At 41.2% G+C, this 19851-nt stretch overlaps 1 protein-coding gene and 1 long non-coding RNA gene across 5 annotated transcripts; both read right to left on the minus strand.

The window, feature by feature from the left end:
* Window positions 1-436: 436 nt before the first annotated feature.
* Window positions 437-4824, minus strand: LOC111951048 (uncharacterized). 4 transcript variants are annotated; one of them, XR_011473912.1, is made up of 7 exons: window positions 4740-4824; window positions 2387-2409; window positions 2113-2194; window positions 1711-1784; window positions 1284-1535; window positions 897-955; window positions 437-692 (listed from the first exon to the last, which is right to left on the minus strand). It is a non-coding gene; the product is annotated as an uncharacterized lncRNA (long non-coding RNA). The 4 variants fall into 4 exon arrangements; XR_011473910.1 differs by having other exon boundaries at window positions 2358-2409; XR_002875551.2 differs by lacking the exon at window positions 4740-4824 and adding an exon at window positions 4488-4731.
* Window positions 4825-12542: 7718 nt separating this feature from the next.
* On the minus strand, window positions 12543-19836 carry rnasekb (ribonuclease, RNase K b). The gene is made up of 3 exons (XM_023968829.2): window positions 19627-19836; window positions 13567-13649; window positions 12543-13401 (listed from the first exon to the last, which is right to left on the minus strand). Exons 1-3 carry the CDS (start codon window positions 19702-19704, stop codon window positions 13257-13259), a joined length of 306 nt encoding a protein of 101 aa, XP_023824597.1. The 5' UTR covers window positions 19705-19836; the 3' UTR covers window positions 12543-13256.
* Window positions 19837-19851: the final 15 nt, after the last annotated feature.

The raw sequence follows: 19851 nt of genomic DNA on the forward strand, positions 1-19851 counted from the left end.
GTCAGAATTTATTTATCTACAATGTGTGTTCGCGTTAAATTTGATTTGCACAGTAGCTTGTCAGAAGTTATCAAAATGGCATCATGCTTCACCATTTGGGGCTCAAAGTGCCACTGACACATTTATACCTACTTTGCAGAAATGTGTAGTTAGGTAAGCTCCTCTGTGGGCCAGTGAGTGACCATTGAAAAGGATGGTCTCACATAAAAACAGGAAGCAGTCACAGGACAGAGAGTGGTGTATAAGTGAAGTGAAAAACATGACAGAAGTTTGTTACTTTATTGCTCATAGTATTTTAAAACGGTTAATATTAAAACATTGAGTTAGGTCTTAGGTACTCACTTAAATAAGCCTGTACATACAGTATCTGAAATTCACAACAGTATTACAGTTTGGTTTATAATTAGCTGTACGAAATTCACAACAGTATTACAGTTTGGTTTATAATTAGCTGTACCTATAGCTACATTGATTAAAATCAATATCTTTCAATAGATAAACATGTAAAAAAAGATTTGAGCCACATTCGAGGTCTGTTTTAGTACAGGAAGCTTTTGGGAAAATGTGTCAAGGTCCACCCTGGGCAGTGCAGTGTGCACCATCCTCCTCTGGTCAAAGCAGACCTTGATATTAGTTGGTACGCAAGCGATTGCCTGCCACTGCTGTGTGTTCTGTGTCTGTTTGTGTGTCTCCTTACAGAGGAAAAGACAGGAGAATGGACAGTGGGCAGTTATGCATACGTGTCACTACACGTCACTGTGATTAGAGTATGCATACAGATCTACAATAGCAACCCCCCAATGAGGATAATTTAAGGCTATTGGAAGTGTTACTCTGTATGGCAGTTACTGGTTCTGTTGAAGGCCTACCAGTCATCCAGGAGTTYGTCTGCTCACCTGGTCGCAGCATCGCTCTACGGAGATGCTTATTGAATCGACGGGTGAAACGGCGCCATCTGGTGGGGGAAAAGCATTCAATCACTGTACCTCTATCCACATCCAGTACTACACACCACACACATCTCTCTTAGCCCCAACCACATTTACATTTGTACATTTTAGTCATTTAGCAGACGCTCTTATTCAGAGCGACTTACAGTAGCAATTAGGGTTAAGTGCCTTGCTCAAGCGCACAACGACAGATTTCAGCACTTAGTCGGCTCAGGGATTTAACCAGCGACCTTTCAGTTACACCTAGATATATTACTTTACCTCTAGGGGAAGAGGCTAGGAATTTAAACGTTCTAAGTATTCAAACTAAGTATAGAACCCTTGCTCTGTCACCTTTCCTGTGCATCATTGTGCCTGTTCACCCTCTCTGCCACCGCCTCCTTCTCATCCATCCATCTCTCCAGAAGCCCCTCTTTCTCTCTCCAGACCGCTGCAAGCCCCTCCCTCAACTCCCGCTGCTCCAACCGCAGGGCTGCCAACTCCTTTGATTGGCTCTCCAATTCAAACTCACGCTCTGATAGGCTGGCCTGCAGAATGTTGGCCCCCCTGGCTTGAGTGACAGCTTCCTTCTGATAGCGGGAGACTCTAATAGAAGATGGTGACATGAGTCTATGTAAGTTTATATCAGACAACCTCACAACTAAGATCCCTCTCAGTTTCAGTATCTTTGTAGACAATGTCATGGATCCATTATTAAACCATATAGACTACTGTACCTTAACATTAATCTATGAACAGATTACAATGGTTGATCACTTACTGTGATTAGCAGTATTGAAGCTCTGCGTCTTTCTGGTACATGGCGGTGGTCAGGTAAGAAACTGTCCGAGAGAGCTTGGGAGGAAGAAGAGGAAGATTGGACTAGTAAGAGCAGGTCAAAAATTAGATAAACAATCACTGTTTTGATCCAATTCTGGGAAAGAAAGGCAAGGAGAAGCAATCTTGTGTACAAGGCCACTATGTAAGGGCTGGGTTGCCAGATGCAGCACAAGAGAAGACATCAGAGAATCCAATTGACTGGATGACATTGAATGGAACCAATGTAGCAGCAGCACCCACAACTCTCTTTCCACAATCTATGGAAAAGTGCACAAGAATCTTGAAACTGACCAAGAAATATGGGTTGAGTGGGACTGGATCCAGTAAGATAATTGACAGTCACCTTTTCTGTTATATGTTCACTCTCTCTGAGGTTGAGGTGTAATTCTCTGTGGTCAGCTGTCATTCCACCATATCCTTCAGAACTGTGGAAAATATTGACATATGGTCAGAGAATGCTGATGGACATCAAATCAAACATTAGGATTGTATGTCAGTTGATCTTTCTAGATCAATAGGATGCATTACAACACATTTGCACAATTCTGGATTTTCTCTAGGTGTTTCCATCTCCTAGCCTAGTCTGACCTTTACTCTGTTCCAGCTGGCACTCRTACCTGGGTCTCCGCTAATTTGGACACTGAAAAGAGACAATCACAAAAAAAGAAATTATTGGAGAAATGGCAGTGGAAACGCTTTTATGCGCAAATATTGATATAATAACCATCATATCGAAGTAAACTTGGGAGTCACGCGATGATATGTTGTGTGGTCCTCGCACAACGACTCACGAAAGCATGCAGATCATTAAACTACAGATTAACTTCATAGGGTGGTGAGTGAGTTTGATGCTCCTTTCCAATAAATAGGGTCTTATTCTGACAAATAATCTCGTTTTTATCCAGAATAATTTCATAATGTAGGTAGCCTACCCGCACTGCGAGTTGTTGGCTAGAGCGCATGTGCCAAATTCAGAGTGAGCAAATTGGATAATCACTGGATGACGACATCAATCGCACCATTGGAAGACATACCTTGGTGGGTAGCCTACAAAAGCCTACTCCTGCTCTTTTCCCGCGATCAATCAAACACATTTGGTGTGTCATCATAGTGGTCTCTGACTTGTGGTCAGACTTGCMCAGGCGGAACAAACTTAAATTTGTGCCTTTTTTCAATGCTGATTTGAATGCCAWTGAGAAAACAGAAGTGTCATTTTTTTCCGCAAACATCCTTTCTGAATATAAAAGTTATCCTCGAAGTAATCATCTAGTTTTTCAAAAGTATCTGTAATCTGATTACAGAATTTTTGTTGGTAATGTAAAGTATTAAAATGACTGTTTTTTGTAATCCCTTACATGTAATCCGTTACTCCTCAACCCTGAAGGTAGGCTATCACTGGAGACCAGTGGCGGTCAGTGCCGTTTAAAATGAGGGAGGATGATTTTTTTCTTATGAGCACGGCCTTATTTATATTACAGCATATTGGATGAGTGTCACATATTCCATTCACCCAGCTCAATTTAACAGCGTTGTAACAGCATTACAACATGATACTCAAATTTTACCTARACCCATCACGAGGTTGCTACAACCTATAAATGAAAGTTTACAATGTAGGTGCACACAGGATGAGAGAAAAATTTGAGGTGATACATGGACACAGTGATATTCAATACCGCCTTGCACACTCTTGCKTGCATCTAGCTGATATAGGGTGTAATCATTAGTCCAACAGTTACAAYCAAGTTTCTATTGGACGTATTCAGGTATGTTTATCCCTGTTTTGTTTTCCATTTAAGAAACTTTTTCTACAGAATCGGCGGAATGAATACACCCCTGATCTCGCGTGAACACAGTTCACTTTCATAGCAGCCACGTTGTTTTCCTTTTCGCAACTATGCGCTCTCCTCTTACCTATTCCTGTTCGCTTGTGGACTTCAATGCACAACTGTCATGAGAATTTTCAATCCCAATGATAATAACTAACAATCAATAGCTTTGACCAATCCCCGAGGTTTGTAAGACCATGGGTTTAATAATAATTAGGCAAAGACTCAGCTTATGCAAAAAGTTAGTACAGTTTATTCAGAGAACGTTCTAAAGTCAAGAATGCAAACACAGTCTTTATAACACACACAAACAAGTTCAAATCTTAAGCTACGCCTTGCTCAGACAGTCAGTGTTTTTTCACTACACAGATACATTGTTTAATCTGCAACATGTTTCATAATTTTCTGCAAGCCTAACAGTTTCTCCCCTCCATGGGTGGAGACAGAATGTCCTGTAAGGAACACAGTATTACAACTTGTCTGTCGATAGCTCATCATTTGTTTCCCACTTGCACCCTGCTTACATACTAAAAAGGAARAAAAGGTCCTTGTTCTAATTCTGACTAAAACTACACACATCATCAGATTATAGTTTTATGATACTAATACATTTCATACAATTATATGGTTTCAGAGTGGAATTATTTAATCATTATCTTTAAACATATAAATTATTTTATCAACAACACATCAGCTTTCCAAGCCAAACCGCTACACACAGCCTACATTGTTGTCACCATATTAGCTAAAGTAACATCATAGTCAGCATAGCTAATAGAACTAATGCGTTAGTAAACCCGCTACAATCATGCAGTAACGTTACAGTGTACAGTCAGCAGTTACACCGGTGGGCCCCAGTTGCAATAAATTAGTAAAACCAAAAGTTTACCTTGACTTGTAAGAGATCCAGTGTTGTATTGGATAGTCATAGCCAGCTAGCTAACATAACATCCCTTTGTTTGAGCAGGGTGTTTCAGTAGACTAAACTAGTTAGCCGCATTTGCTAGCTATGTAATTGAAACTGATTTTTTTTTTTAAATTACTCTCTTTTTCTCTCTTGCTTCTCCTTCATTTTGGAAGAAATTCATTTGTTCTAAACTGTTGTCTATTGTCTTTCTCTCCCTTTGAGTCAACTACTCACCACATGTTTTGCACTGCAGTGCTATCCAGCTGTAGTTTATGCTTTCAGTACTAGATACGTTTTCTGATCCTTTGATTGGGTGGACATGTCAGTTCATTGAGTGCAAGAGCTCTGATGAGTTGGAGGACGTCCTCCGGAAGTTGTCATTATTACTGTGTAACATGCTGACCAGACCMCTTGCGKGCGTGGGTCCGCCATCGCGCACATGTTGATTGTGTCCACACACACCAGACATGATCAGGAGGACACTCAGGTTGAAATYTCAAAACTAATTCTYAACCAACTATATTTATTTGGGGACAGGTCGTAAAGCATTAAACATTTATGGCAATTTAGCTAGCTAGCTTGCTGTTGCTAGCTAATTTGTATTGGGATATAATCATTGGGTTGTTATTTGACCTGAAATGCACAAGGTCCTCTACTCCACTGATAAAAGGGTAAACTGAGTTTGTTTCTAGTAATCTCTCCTCCTTCAGGTTTCTTCTTCTTTGAACTTTATATAGCGGTTGGCAACCAACTTTAAGGTGCATTACCACTACCAAGTGTACTGGAGTGTGGACCTCAGTTCATCTTTCAATCACCCACGTGGGTATATGCCCCTAAAAAGCAATGAGGAGATGGGAGAGGCAGGACTTGCAGCGCGTCATGCGTCACAAATAGAATCAAGTTCTATTTTAACACCTGGCTACGCAGGAGCTCGTTGACGCGCAATGATTGAATAACATCTATGTGTACATTTATTTTGCAACACTCGCGCAACGTGAGCGGTGTGGTCAGCATGTAAGTCTATAGAAGGGGGTGAGAACCATGAGCCTCCTASGTTTTGTATTGAAGTCAATGTACCCAGAGGAGGACGGAAGCTAGCTTTCCTCCGGTTACACTATGGTGCTAAACTACAGAGTGCTGTTGAGGCTACTGTAGACCTTCTTTCCAAATTATGTGTTTAATCAATTATTTGGTGACGTGATTATATTTAGTATAGTTTTAACTAAAAATAACAACTTTTAAAATGTTTTACAATTTTTATTTGAATGAAATTCACTGAGGAGGATGGTCCTCCCCTTCCTTCCTCCTCCACTGCTGGACCCAGTGCTTGACTTGGATCAGCATCAACAGAGTGGAGACTGAAACGCCTGCACCAGTAGAAATTCATTTTTTTCGAGCTGAAAGACAATAGCCATGATGTTGCAGAACAATTTAAGTCAATAAGTAATCGTTTTATTGACTTAAAGTGACAAACGCAAACTGAAAATTAGTGCCAACAATGTGTATTTTCCTCAGTGTTGGAAAAAGTATAAAATTGTCATACTTGAGTAATAGTAAAGATGCCTGAAAAGAAAATTACTCAAGTGAAATTCACCCAGTAAAATACTACTTGAGTAGTTATAAGTATTTGGTTTTAAATATACTTAAGTATCAAAAGTAAATGTAATTGCTAAAATATACTTAAGTATCAAAAGTAAAAGTATAAATTATTTCACATTCCTTATATTAAACAAACCAGATGGCACAGTTTTCTATTTACGGATAGCCAGGGGCACACTCTAACACTCAGACATAATTTACAAACAAGCATTTGTGTTTATTGAGACCGCCAGACCAGTGATGTTCTCTTGATAAGTGTGAATTGGACCATGTTCCTGTCCTGCTAAGCATTTKAAATGTAAGGAGTACTTTTGGATGTCAAGGAAAGTGTATGGAGTAAAAAGTACATTATTTTGTTTAGGAATGTAGTGGAGTAAAAGGAAAAGTTGTCAAAAAATATAAATAGTAAAGTACAGATATATATTTTTAAACTACTTAMGTAGTACTTTAAAGTATTTTTACTGAAGTACTTTACACCACTGCTTTTCCTATGAAATGACATGCACATTTCTTTTTAGCCTACATTTAGTTTCAGGGCTGGGTTTTATTTGAATTGTACCACCCACCAGCATGGCATTGTTTATTAATCAGAAACACCTGCAAAGTTCGCAAGTCGTGAKTGAGCTGAGCAATATAAAAGATAATATTTGTCTGCAGCAAAGATGGTGGATAAATAAAGATAATTCACTCAGGCCGTTTACCATTTAAAAATGTTTGTCAGTTCCGGTCTACTTAACGGGGTGGGTCTCCCATAGACAGCAATACAATAGCAGCTGTGTCTGGTCTAGGCCTASTTCATTGACTATTATTGAACTAGAAAAAAATGAGAGAGTAGTGTCTCGCTTCCTTTTCCATCTCTGGCTACAGCTTTTCATAGTAGCCTACACTTGGCTGCCTGAGCCATGGAGTAAATTAAAATAGGGGTGCAAACGTATGACTGTCCTATATAGAAATTGTACCCAAGATAGAAAATTCCACAAACTTGTTTATTTTGTCCTGTTGTTACATCAACTATTGMTGTTTCGTGTCCGATGCGCTCAGGGTGTTGTTACATACAGTGGCGTGTATTCATGGATGCCAWGGGAAGCCAGGCTTCCCCAAAACATTTACCAAGAAAAAAATACAAAAACATAAAATAATTGATCTTTCGTCTCTCTGTATTTCATAATTTGGTCTTGGCGCACCAAAAAAAGTCACTCCTATCAAATCCCATTGAGAGCATACGCCACTGACAGAAAAGCTTGAATRGTTGCATTTCGTTTCGTTGTTGTCCTCCGGTGGCTAGCTTAGAGCCACCCTGGCTAAAATTGTCCCTTTCCTAAATTAGCCATGGATGGAGATGGGGATTTGGACTGGTGGTTTTACTTAATTCTCCGTGCTGGCCAATGATTATAAAGGTGATTCTGATCCAACCATTAATTAATTCATTGTTGTGCCCCTGCCCTGAGAGGTTGAAAGTTAATATTTAGCTGGATGTAGACAGCTAATGTTAACTACATAACGTTGCCCATGAATGGAAGTTATGCTAGCGAGCAAGCATTTTAGCCAGGTAGCCTAGGACAACAAAAAATAAAAGCGTATACTGTATCACAGTGATACTCTACAAGTAGTGTGAGTCAACATGTTTTTATACTTGCACGAACGCGCACACACACACACACACACACACATAAATCAAGCATTTCGCTACACCCGCAATAACATCTGCTAAATATGTGTATGTGACCAATAAAATTAGATTTGATCAGAACCATGGACAGCCACATCATATTTAGCTTATGTTGATTTGGAATAAATTGTTTTTGGTATCATTTAGTTGTCACTGTATTAGACTAAGCAGAGGTGATTTGATGATGTTGAAATGGTGCTAGAATAGTGGAAGCAGCTCCTGTTTTCTTTGCGACTTGAGGTAGGTAGACTAACTCCTTGCTTCTAAATGAATAGTTGTTTAGTAGTACGAAAATGTCAGAAACATTAACTTGCTTAACCATGCTGTAGGTATGTATGTTACTCTACATGCAGTATGCTTTGTGGACTTCACTGGACCGAGGTTGCTATCCGGTTTTGTGATTAAAAAAAAGGTGTGGTTGAATTTATTCTGCCACTATGTCTTATTATTTCGGCCTTTAGGCCTATACATCACGGTCCAAGGCGGGGGGTGGGGGGGTTTGGCTTCCCCAGAGATTTTACCCATGCACCGCTACTGGTTACATATAATTTGCGGCATGTATCTTGAGCAAAGTCATTGTAGCCTATCATTTCACTTCCAATATCTGTGAGAACCATAGCATGAGCCTACCAAATGTTGCACCGTGTCATTACAATGTAGAAAAACGTGTCTCTAGTCCAAATCGTTTAATATTTAGGCTATCCATATTATCAAAGCTTCATCTTCTTTGTATTTCTATGGTAGATTCGCGGGCCGCAATTATGGAAGATGCCAAAACTTTTGAGATAACAATAGATAGTCAAAGCTACTCCCCTATCCATCTTTGGTGAAGTTTTCCCTACATGCTTATGACAAATCCAGATCCAGGATTGCACTGCCGTCTGCCAGCCGCTAGCTGCCCTCTGCCAGCGCCGCCTGAGCTGCCCGTCTGCCCAGCGCCGCCTGAGCTGCCCGTCTGCCAGCGCCGTCTGAGCTGCCTGTCTGTCCAGCGCCGTCTGAGCCGCACGTCTGCCCTGAGCCGTCAGAGCCGCCCGTCTGTACTGAGCCGCTAGAGCCGTCCGTCAGTCAGGAGCCACTAGAGCCGCCCGCCAGCAGGAGCCGCCAGAGCCGCCCGCCAGTCAGGAGCCGCAGAACCGCCCCCAGTCAGGAGCCGGCCAGACCGCCGCCAGTCAGGAGCCGCCAGAGCGCCCGTCAGTCGGAGCTGCCTTTCAGCCGGAGCTGCCTTTCAGTCCTGAGCTGCCCCTCAGTCCTGAGTTGCCCCTCAGTCCGGAGCTTGCCCCCTCAGTCCGAGCTGCCCCTCAGTCCGGAGCTACCCTCAGTCATGTGCTACCTCTGCAGTCACTGAGCTACCCCTCAGTCCTGAGCTACCCCTCAGTCCTGAGCTACCCCTCAGTCCTGAGCTGCCCGCTCAGTCCTGAGCGCCCCTCAGTCCGGAGCTGCCCCTCAGTCCGGAGGAGTTTCCTCAGTCCAGAGGCGCCCCTCAGTCCAGAGGTGCTCCTCAGTCCAGTGGGGCCCTTTATTAGGGTTCCCAGGCCAAGGTCGGCGGCGAGGGTCGCCGCTAAAAGGACGCTAAGAAAGCGGACAAAGACAATGGTGGAGTAGGATCCACGTCCAGCGCCAGAGCTGCCACCGCGGACAGATGCCCACCCAGACCCTCCCCTATAGGTTCAGGGGGGGGGGGGGTACCGTCACGTTCTGACCTTTATTTCCTTTGTTGTGTCTTTATTTAGTATGGTCAGGGCGTGAGTTGGGGTGAGCAGTCTAGTTTTGTATTTCTATGTTTTTCCTATTTCTGTGTTTGGCCTGATATGGTTCTCAATCAGAGGCAGGTGTTTTGTGTTGTCTCTGATTGGGAACCGTATTTAAGTAGCCTGTTTTGTGTTGGGTTTTGTGGGTGGTTGTCTTCAGTCTTCGTGTGTCTGCACCAGACAGAACTGTTTCGGTTTTTCACATTTGTTGTTTTGTTCAGACCTGAAAGCGCATGTGCGAGCAAGGATGCCTASAAACCTGACTCAGTTACACCAGCTCTGTCAGGAGGAATGGGCCAAAATTCACCCAACTTATTGTGGGAAGTTTGTGGAAGGCTACCCGAAACGTTTGACCCAAGTTAAACAATTTAAAGGCAATGCTACCAAATACTAATTGAGTGCATGTAAGCTTCTGACCCACTGGGAATGTGATGAAAGAAATAAAAGCTAAGTCATTCTCTCTACTATTATTCTGACATTTCACGTTCTTAAAATAAAGTGGTGATCCTGACTGACCTAAGACAGGGAATCTTTACTAGTATTAAATGTCAGGAATTGTGAAAAACTGAGTTTAAATGTATTGGCTAAGGTGTATGTAGACTTCTGACTTGAACTGTAAATGTTCACTTGACAAGTTCTATGACAATTATTGTTTTCATTTTGTCATGCCAATTTTGAGCAGAATTCATTGTGACTAATTTGTTTTTAAGGTCCAGAGAACAAGGTGCAAGGGGAAAATAACAAGGTATGGGCACATTTTGCAATCCATTTACAAGCTGAAGTTAGCAATACAGATACTTTGAACTGGTATAGGTGAGGATGGTTTGACTAAACCCCCCATATAATTAGAATAATATTTATGRATGTTCTACCCATTATGTTGATATGACAGAACCACACATATTTTTACTTTCTCAGGGTAATCCTCCCCCCTCTTCCAAGTGCAAATCCAACTCCTGTGTAAGTGTGGCTGCATTTACACAGGCAACCCAATTCTGATATTTGTTTCACTTATTGTTTTTTTTACCAATCAGATAAATTCTTTAGCCAATAATTGGGCAAAATATCAGAATTTGGCTGCCTGTGAAAACTCAGCCTATCCTTTTCTGAAACCTGAAGACTCACTAGGTCCCAGAGCTTGAGTCACACAGACGCCTACAGTCAAGGGTTAAATACCTGATCGGTCACATAGAGTCAATTGGATATTATATGTGGTTAGAAATTGTGTGACAGATCCTCTTCTACACTGTGTTTGTCAGATGCTAACCATCGCAGATATGAAAAACCTGGGAGGACTTGGCGATAACATGAAKATTTGTAAAAAAATCTGATCTGATATATTATGACACAAAGGCAAAGAAAAAACGATTTATTTTCCATGTGGGTCTGACTGATGACACAGCCAGTATCAAAGTCACTGTATATGGGAAGGAGTGATATGACTTATTCCAAGAGGGAAGCTTTTACCAGTTCAAAGCTCTCATTGTGGAAGGGGATATAGTGAAGGTCACAAAAAAAGCAAAGTGTCCAAAAAAAGCCAATTAGAAGTTCCTCAGAGGCTGGAGTTGGAGGCAAGGATGCTCATTGAACCGGCCCACCATCCAATCTGCTCCATCACTGATGCCAAGGCCTCTTACCCAGGCAGCTAGATGAGCATTGATGGAACTGTTATTGATGTGAGTCATACAGTACCTCTTTAAATGACCTTTAAATAACCCTTTGCTAATTGTTTTAGTTAACTACACCCTCTCTTTGCTCAGATGACACCTGTGAGTAAAGTGAATGTGAAAAAGGAGAGCACCAGGAAGTTGATTGAGCACCGCAGCCTGACCTTGCAGGATGAGACTGGTTCTATTGAGGTCTGTCTCTGGAGAGAGCAGGCCCGCAACTGCCGTGCTTTGGTTGGAGATGCCGTAAGGGTGACCAATGTGTACTCCAGTGAGTACTTTGACAGTATTTCTCTCAACTCAACTGGAAGAACCAGGGTTTATAAGGTGGGTCCTGTTACTAAGGGCCGGGTGGTCTGCCATTGCCTCTGCTTTTCAAATAGACGATCAGCTCTTTATTGCAGGCTAGTGATGATATTCATATAAAACCTATAAATGTTATGGTCTCTCTCACTCTCTGTGGTGTAAATTAGGTCCAGCCTGCTACTTTGGAGACTGTGAGGCTGTCTATTGAAGCAATTGAAAAGTGCACTAAGATGGAGGCGACCCTGGAAACAGACAGATGGAAAGCTGAGACTCTTCAATGTGGCATCGGAGATCCTGGTACAGACCTATGGCATTAAACTTGAGGGAGACTTTGGAGAGAGGCTTCTTAAGATAATGCCGCTTTCTGCAGAGGCAAAAATACAAGGCAATAGAATTACAACTCTCACAAAGATTGAAGTCCATCCTGAATGATAAAAGGTTTTGTGGATGAAAGTTGGATTACTGGCAACTTTGGCCACATAACCAATGACTTGAGCTAGAATATAATTGTTAATGTATTGATTTGTATTTTTACTTATACTTTTTCATTTTGTAATGAACTGAGCTGAAGTGGTACACCACAAACAAAATATCATTGAATCCAAGATTTGTCTGATTTCAGTTTAATTCCGCATGTAAAACCATTGTATTTCACAAGTGGTAAGAGAGGGGTAATGGGTTTCTATCTTTAAACTATTATACACAATGTATTCAGCTAAAAGAAATTGCTTTTATTAGAAGCTGAAAAGAGACCTGGCTGATGCCTGTATTATAAATACTGTACATAGGGCTCTATTTCAATCTGTATGCGTGATAAAAATGTAATGATAATTTCCAATTGAGCAGACATATGCAGCMTTTACCGTAAATGCAGTCTCCGTCAACGCGGGACCATTGCCTTTAAATTTCAATTGGGCTTTAATGCTGAACTTCCGCGATATGGATTGAATAGAGCCCATCAAACCCCAATGTTTATCCTTGCCACCGTCATGTTTTCTTTTCGGGGAGGCTATGGCTTTTTGTCAAACATGTATAGTCAAGGAAGCAATTTCCTTTTTATCCTTCCAGTTTATTGCAGGGAACATCTACAAGAGACTGAGGTCCTTCACATCAAGTACCATTTAGTTAGATCCTTTCACATCATTACACTCAGGAAAACAAACACATTAAATAAATACTTCATTCAAACATTTGGTGCACCATATTTTTCTGAGGAACTACTACATAAGTGACTAACAAATTAAGAGCTATATCTCAACAGCATACAATTCACAACAGCACAAACACAAAAGACAGTACACAAAATGTACATATTTAACCATTTTTGACATCTCTCTTGATTTGACCAACATTGACCATTATGAATTTGCAGTATATTCAGATTTCTCAATTGAAACAGGAGATCATTCTACATCTTTTTGTAACTTTGTAGTTTCTGTTGCATCTAGGAATTTGTGTTGAGTTATCTAGCACACATGATGTATGCACTGAAATGGTCCTTGAGGGGAACAAGATTTACAATTTTATTCACCATGATCAATTTACAGTTTGCATTTTTGGGTTACAGTTTTGGTCAATTCAATAAATAGTTGTATGCAAATACAAGGAATGATAGATTTCAGTCATTAGCATATAACAGAGAGGACTTATGTTGAATGTTTTACTCTGAAGTTACAAATAAATAGCTTTTTATAAGGTTGCTTCCCTTGAGAACTTGAAATAGAGTGTGTGTGTGTGTAATCTTCTGATGCTGCAGGGGAACTTATGTCACCATGTACTCCTGGCGCTTGTTGAGTCGAACCTGGCAGAGTGACACCGCCCCCACTGCAACATAAATGGCTGCTGCGATGAAGCAGTTGATGCCCACCTGGTTGTAGAGTCCATATATGGTCCCCGGGGGGTTCTTACTGTGGGCAGAGAGAGAGATGAAAGAAAGAGTTGAGTTTGGGGGAAAACCCAAGAGAGACAACATGGGATGGTTTTCTAAGGGTGAATTCAAAAGGGATCTAAACTAGAAGAGAAACTCAGTTCATTGTAAGGGTCTAATGGTTCCTTTTCTTCACACCACTTACTCATTGCGGATGTCCTCCTCTGTGAAGGGCACGTCCTCAATCAGTACAGCAGACTTTGCACTGAAGAAGATCCCCAACATCACCTACAATACAACAAGAGAATACATATGTTATGCATTATGCACATTCAGTGTAGTCAGAGAGTAAAGGGGTTTGGATTACGGGGCCAATTAGGGCCTGTCATGCCAAATAGTGTCCCCCTCTACGGGATTCGATGAGTTCTAGCCTCTGTTGCCAAAACTTGCAACATTCTGACCGGATTACGTAATGAACCAAAGCATCCGTTGCTATGCTGGTTGCTTGGCTCCTTTTTACCTCGTAGCGGTTGCGAAGGAGGATGCGGGCAGTCCTAGTTCACCTCAAACACTCACCTAGTCCTCGCAAAATGATTACCTCAGATTTGCTCTCCAAGGACAGTGTTTTTGGCAGTGACAACCTGCTAACTACCTGCTTCTTCAGAGGACCGACTGGGKAGAGAACATTTTCTTTACCATGTATGTCTTTACAGTGCCTTGCAAAAGTATTCACCCCGCATTTTTCCTATTTTGTTGCATTACAACCTGTAATTTATTTGGATTTCATGTAATGGACATAGACAGAATAGTCCAAATTGGTGAAGTGAAATTCAAAAAAATGACTCGTTTCAAAAAATAAAGTGTTGCGTGCATATGTATTCACCCCCGTTGCTATTACATTTACATTTAAGTCATTTAGCAGACGCTCTTATCCAGAGCGACTTACAAATTGGTGCATTCACCTTATGAAATCCAGTGGAACAACCACTTTACAATAGTGCATCTAACTCTTTTAAGGGGGAGGGGTGGGGTTAGGAGGATTACTTTATCCTAGGTATTCCTTAAAGAGGTGGCGTTTCAGGTGTCTCCGGAAGGTGGTGATTGACTCCGCTGACCTGGCGTCGTGAGGGAGTTTGTTCCACCATTGGGGTGCCAGAGCAGCGAACAGTTTTGAACAGCTATGAAGCCCCTAAATAAGATATGGTGCAACCAATTACCTTCAGAAGTCACATAATTAGTTAAATAAAATCCACCTGTGTGCAATCTAAGTGTCACATYATCTCAGTACATATACACCTGTTCTGAAAGGCCCAGAGTCTGCAACAACCCTAAGCAAGTGTCACCATGAAGACCAAGGAGCTCTCCAAACAGGTCAGGGACAAAGTTGTAGGAAAATAACAGATCAGGGTTGGGTTATAAAAAAATATCAGAAACTTTGAWCATGCCACGGGGCACCATTAAATCCATTATTGAAAAATGGAAAGAATATGGCACCACAACAAACCTGCCAAGAGAGGGCCGCCCACCAAAACTCACAGACCAGGCAAGGAGGGCATTAATCAGAGGCAACAAAGAGACCAAAGATAACCCTGAAGGAGCTGCAAAGCTCCACAGAAGAGATTGGAGTATCTGTCCATAGGACCACTTTAAGTCGTACACTCCACAGAGCTGAGCTTTACAGAAGAGTGGCCAGAAGAAAGCCATTGTTAAAGAAAAAAAATAAGCAAACATGTTTGGTGTTCGACAAAATGCATGTGGGAGACTCCCCAAACATGCGGAAGATGGTACTCTGGTCAGATGAGACTAAAATGTAGCTTTTTGGCCATCAAGGAAAACGCTATGTCTGGCGCAAACCCGACACCTTAWCACCCCGAGAACATCATCCCCACAGTGAAACATGGTGGTGGCAGCAGCATGCTGTGGGGAGGTTTTCCCCATCGGGCAGGGACTGGGAAACTGGTCAGAATTGAAGGAATGATGGATGGCACTAAATACAGGGAAATTCTTGAGGGGAACCCGTTTCAGTCTTCAAGAGTTTTGAGACTGGGACGGAGGTTCATCTTCCAGCAGGACAATGACTAAGCATACTGCTAAAGCAACACTCGAGTGGTTTAAGGGGAAACATGTAAATGTCTTGGAATGGCCTAGTCAAAGCCCTGACCTCAATCCAATTGAGAATCTGTGGTATGACTTAGATTGCTGTACACCAGTGGAACCCATCCAACTTGAAGGAGCTGGAGCAGTTTTGCATTGAAGAATGGCCAAAAATCCCAGTAGCTAGATGTGCCAAGCTTATAGACATACCCCAAGAGACTTGCAGCTGTAATTGCTGCAAAAGGTGGCTCTACAAAGTATTGACTTTGGGAGTGCTGAATAGTTATGCACGCTCAAGTTCAGTTTTTTTGTATTTTTGTTTGTTTGTTTCACAATAAATATTTTGCATCTTCAAAGTGGTAGGCATGCTGTATCAATCAAATAATACAACCCCCCCCAAAAAATGTAATTCCAAGTTGTAAGGCAACAAAATAGGAAAAATGCCAAGAGGGGTGAATACTTTCACAAGCCACTGTATTTAAGTACATATTGTTAAATAGGAACAAATCATTTAAGCTGTTTTTAGATTGACGTTGCTAGCCACTGTACTTATATACCTCAGCCTGCTTAGCCAGCTACAGGAGCTGGCTAGCTAGCCAGACCGGTTATATTCTGTCACCAATGGCTTGTGTTTATACATTTTTTACAATTTGTTTTCTATGGTACATAAGACATATTTCAATGTCTTACATTGTCAATAGATATTGCTTTCCTACCCCCTCCTCCAGGTTTGGTGAATGGACCAGGAGGTATCCCGTACACCAGAACCAGTGAGTTCGGATCAGTCTGATTTTCTGTGCTCTGAGTCGGACCAGCTTGAGGTAGGCTATACCTTCCAAATGTGTTGTAAGGTACATATCTCCCATTTATAACACTGCACTAATCCATCACATTTTCTCACAGTAAAGTGTAACCTGTGTGTTTGCTTGTTTACATCTGTCTCCTACCCTGTTCCCTTTAACTCTGCTCCTGTTCTCCAGAACCTAGGGGTTCTGTTCAACACCCAGACGTGGATCCACCTGATGTCCTCCATTACCAACCACCCTCCAACTTTTCATTACATCATCTACAGCTACTGTTGTCATTATCTGCTAAGAAAGTTCTTGCTCTATCATACTGGGTACATAAATATGTGAAATACACAGATTAAAAACACTAGCACTGCAAACACTCAGAACAAAGAGAGCAGCAGTGCCTGGACTTTGCAGTCTCCTTCAAGTCCCCCTTCTGAGACTGGCTGCCTGTTGAGAACAAGTGACAGGCAGAACCTCCCACCCACACAGCAACCACCTCCTCTATATCCCACACACCAGAATTCAGTATTTTAGTCTGTGAGTGTACAAAAAATCTGAAAATAAATTAATGGCAAACTTTGATAGGTTTTGGTACCGTTGTGTATTAAAATCTTTAATATTGCCAGGTTCACAGCTGCTTCATAAGGTGTTCATTATTGTAAGTTATCCTTTGTTGGTATTTATTTGTTCTACATTATTCATTGTTGTATCCTTGGACCCACAAATAAATTTATACATTTATATATAAAAAAAAWATATATATATACACACACAAAACCACAAGGGCATATTAATGAGCTATGCGAGATAGAAACTTTACTCCCCAGAAACAGAGTAAAGTTGACCATAGCTGGATGCCATCTAGACATGACCGAGAGGAAGAGGTAAAGCGAGAGGGATAAAGAACAAACAGCAAAAACATACATGATCAATTACAAATATTAGAATGAACTATTAAAGACTACCAGAATCCCACTGGATTCTCCAATTACATTGAATGAACTACAGGACAAAATACAAACCCTCCAACCCAAAAAGGCCTATGGGGTTGATGGTATCCTAAATGAAATGATAAAATATACACACCACAAATTCCAATTGGCTATACTTAAACTCTTTACCATCATCCTCAGCTATGGCAAATTCCCCAATATTTGGAACCAAAGACTGATCACCTCAATCCACAAAAGTAGAGACAAATTTGACCCCAATAACTACCGTGGGACGTGTCAACAGCAACCTTGGGAAAATCCTCTGCATTATCATTAACAGCAGACTTGTACATTTCCTCAGCAAAAACCATGTACTGCGCAAAATGTCAAATTGTTTTTTTTTACCAAATTACCGTACAACAGACCACGTATTCACCCTGCACACCCTAATTGACAAACAAACAAACCAAAACAAAGACAAAGTCTTCTCATGCTTTGTTGATTTAAAAAAAAAAAGCTTTCGACCTAATTTGGCATGAGAGCCTGCTATACAAATTGATGGAAAGTGGTGTTGGGAGAAAAACATACGACATTATAAAATCCATGTAGACAAACAACAAGTGTGCGGTTAAAATTGGCAAAGAAACATTTATTTCCATAGGGCTGGGAGATGAGACTGGGATGCAGCTTAAGCCCCACCCTCTTCAAAACATGATTTAAAAAATATATATATATATATATATATATCAACGAATTGGCATGGCCAATAAAACAGTTCGCTGCACCCGGCCTCACCCTACCAGAATCTGAAGTCAAATGTCTACTGTTTGCTGATGATCTGGTGCTTCTGTCCCCAACCAAGGAGGGCCTACAGCAACACCTAGATCTTCTGCACAGATTCTGTCAGACCTGGGCCCTGACAGTAAATCTCAGTGAGACAAAAGTAATGGTGTTCCAAAAAAGGTCCAGTTCCCATGACCACGAATGCCCTAGAGCACACAAAAAAATCTATATATACCTCAGTGCCATAGGTAACTTCCACAAAGCTGTGAACGATCTGAGAGACAAGGCAAGGGCCTTCTATGCCATCAAAAGAACATAACATTTTACATATCAATTATGGTGGGTATAATTTGTGGAACGTTTCAACAGGAATCTGTTCCAAAAACGTTGTAAATAACAAGGTTGCCAACAAAACGTTTAAGAATAAGCTACGAGGTGAGTTGATGCCTATTCGGCAGCTAGTTAATTGATCGTGCTACTTTGTATGTGTTGTTTGTTGGCAACCTTGTACTTTACAAAGTTTTTGAAATAGATTCCTGTTGGAACGTTCCACAAACTATACCCACCATACCAATTAGGATCTGACTAACAATACTGGAATCAGTTATAGAACCCATTGCCGTTTATGGTTGTGAGGTCTGGGGTCCGCTCACCAACAAAGAATTCACAAAATGGGACAAACACCACATTGAGACTCTGCAAAAAATATCCTCAGTGTACAACATAAAACACCAAATAATGCATGCAGAGCAGAATTAGGCCGATACCCGCTAATGATAAAAATCCAGAAAGGAATAATTAAATTCTACAACCACTTAAAAYGAAAGCAATTACTAAGCCTTCCATAACCTACAGAGAAATAATAAACCTGGAAAAGAGCCCCCTAAGCAAGCTGGTCTTTGGGCTCTGTTCACAAACAGAACCCCAGGACAAAACCACAATTAGACCCAACCAAATCTTGAGAAAACACAGATAATTACTTGACAAAAACAGAAAAACTACAGTGCTATTTGGCCCTAAACAGAGAGTACACAGTGGCAGAATACCTGACCACCGTGACTGACCCAAAATTAAGGAAATCTTTGACTATGTACAGACTCAGTGAGCATAGCCTTGCTATTGAGAAAGGCCGCAGAAGGCAGATCTGGCTCTCAAGAGAAGACATGCTATGTGTACACTGGTTTAAGCCGCGTTTTTAAAATGTTTTAAAATGCAGATTTCTGAAAGCTAATAATGCGACCACTGATTATACTTTCCTGTGGATATAGTGTGACACATTCCTACCTGCAAACGGACCAACCGGTAAAGTAAGTATTATTTTATTTAACATCCTGGTTTGTAGAGGTCGTGAGAGGAAACTTTCCTGATCCAAATGCTAATWTATGCCCGACGTTGAATCCAATGCAATTCAACATCTGGTCTCCAGGCTGCTAGCTAGCTTGCGGCAGCCCAACTAGGCTCTAATTATCAGATAATGAAAAGCTAAAGTTACTTTAGCCCACAATCACCTACAGGTGTCTTATCAAAAAACATGACTGTTAAGTAGCTAATATCGAAAGGTGGAAAATCGTGACACGACCTATAACTAACGCTAGCTAGCTATAGCAGATACTTTACTGGCAAGGATGGGGTGGAAGCTAACGTTAGCCAGCTAATCCTTACCAGCATGATGACTCCCCATATGCTGATCACTATTCCACAGGCGGCCATTTTCGGACCGCAGAATAAAAGAGATGGCATTCTTCTAGTTGATATATTCTACCAAAATATATAATTTAGATACACTAATCTAAAACAGTATTTTCTTTTCTCAAAGGACGAGCGTCGTCCTAGACTCCATAAGATGACAATCGTTTCCTTCGTTAATTTCCGTAAATGTTCGTCTAT

The sequence above is a fragment of the Salvelinus sp. IW2-2015 genome, linkage group LG23, assembly GCF_002910315.2.
Source record: "Salvelinus sp. IW2-2015 linkage group LG23, ASM291031v2, whole genome shotgun sequence".
Taxonomy (NCBI): Eukaryota; Metazoa; Chordata; class Actinopteri; order Salmoniformes; family Salmonidae; genus Salvelinus; species Salvelinus sp. IW2-2015.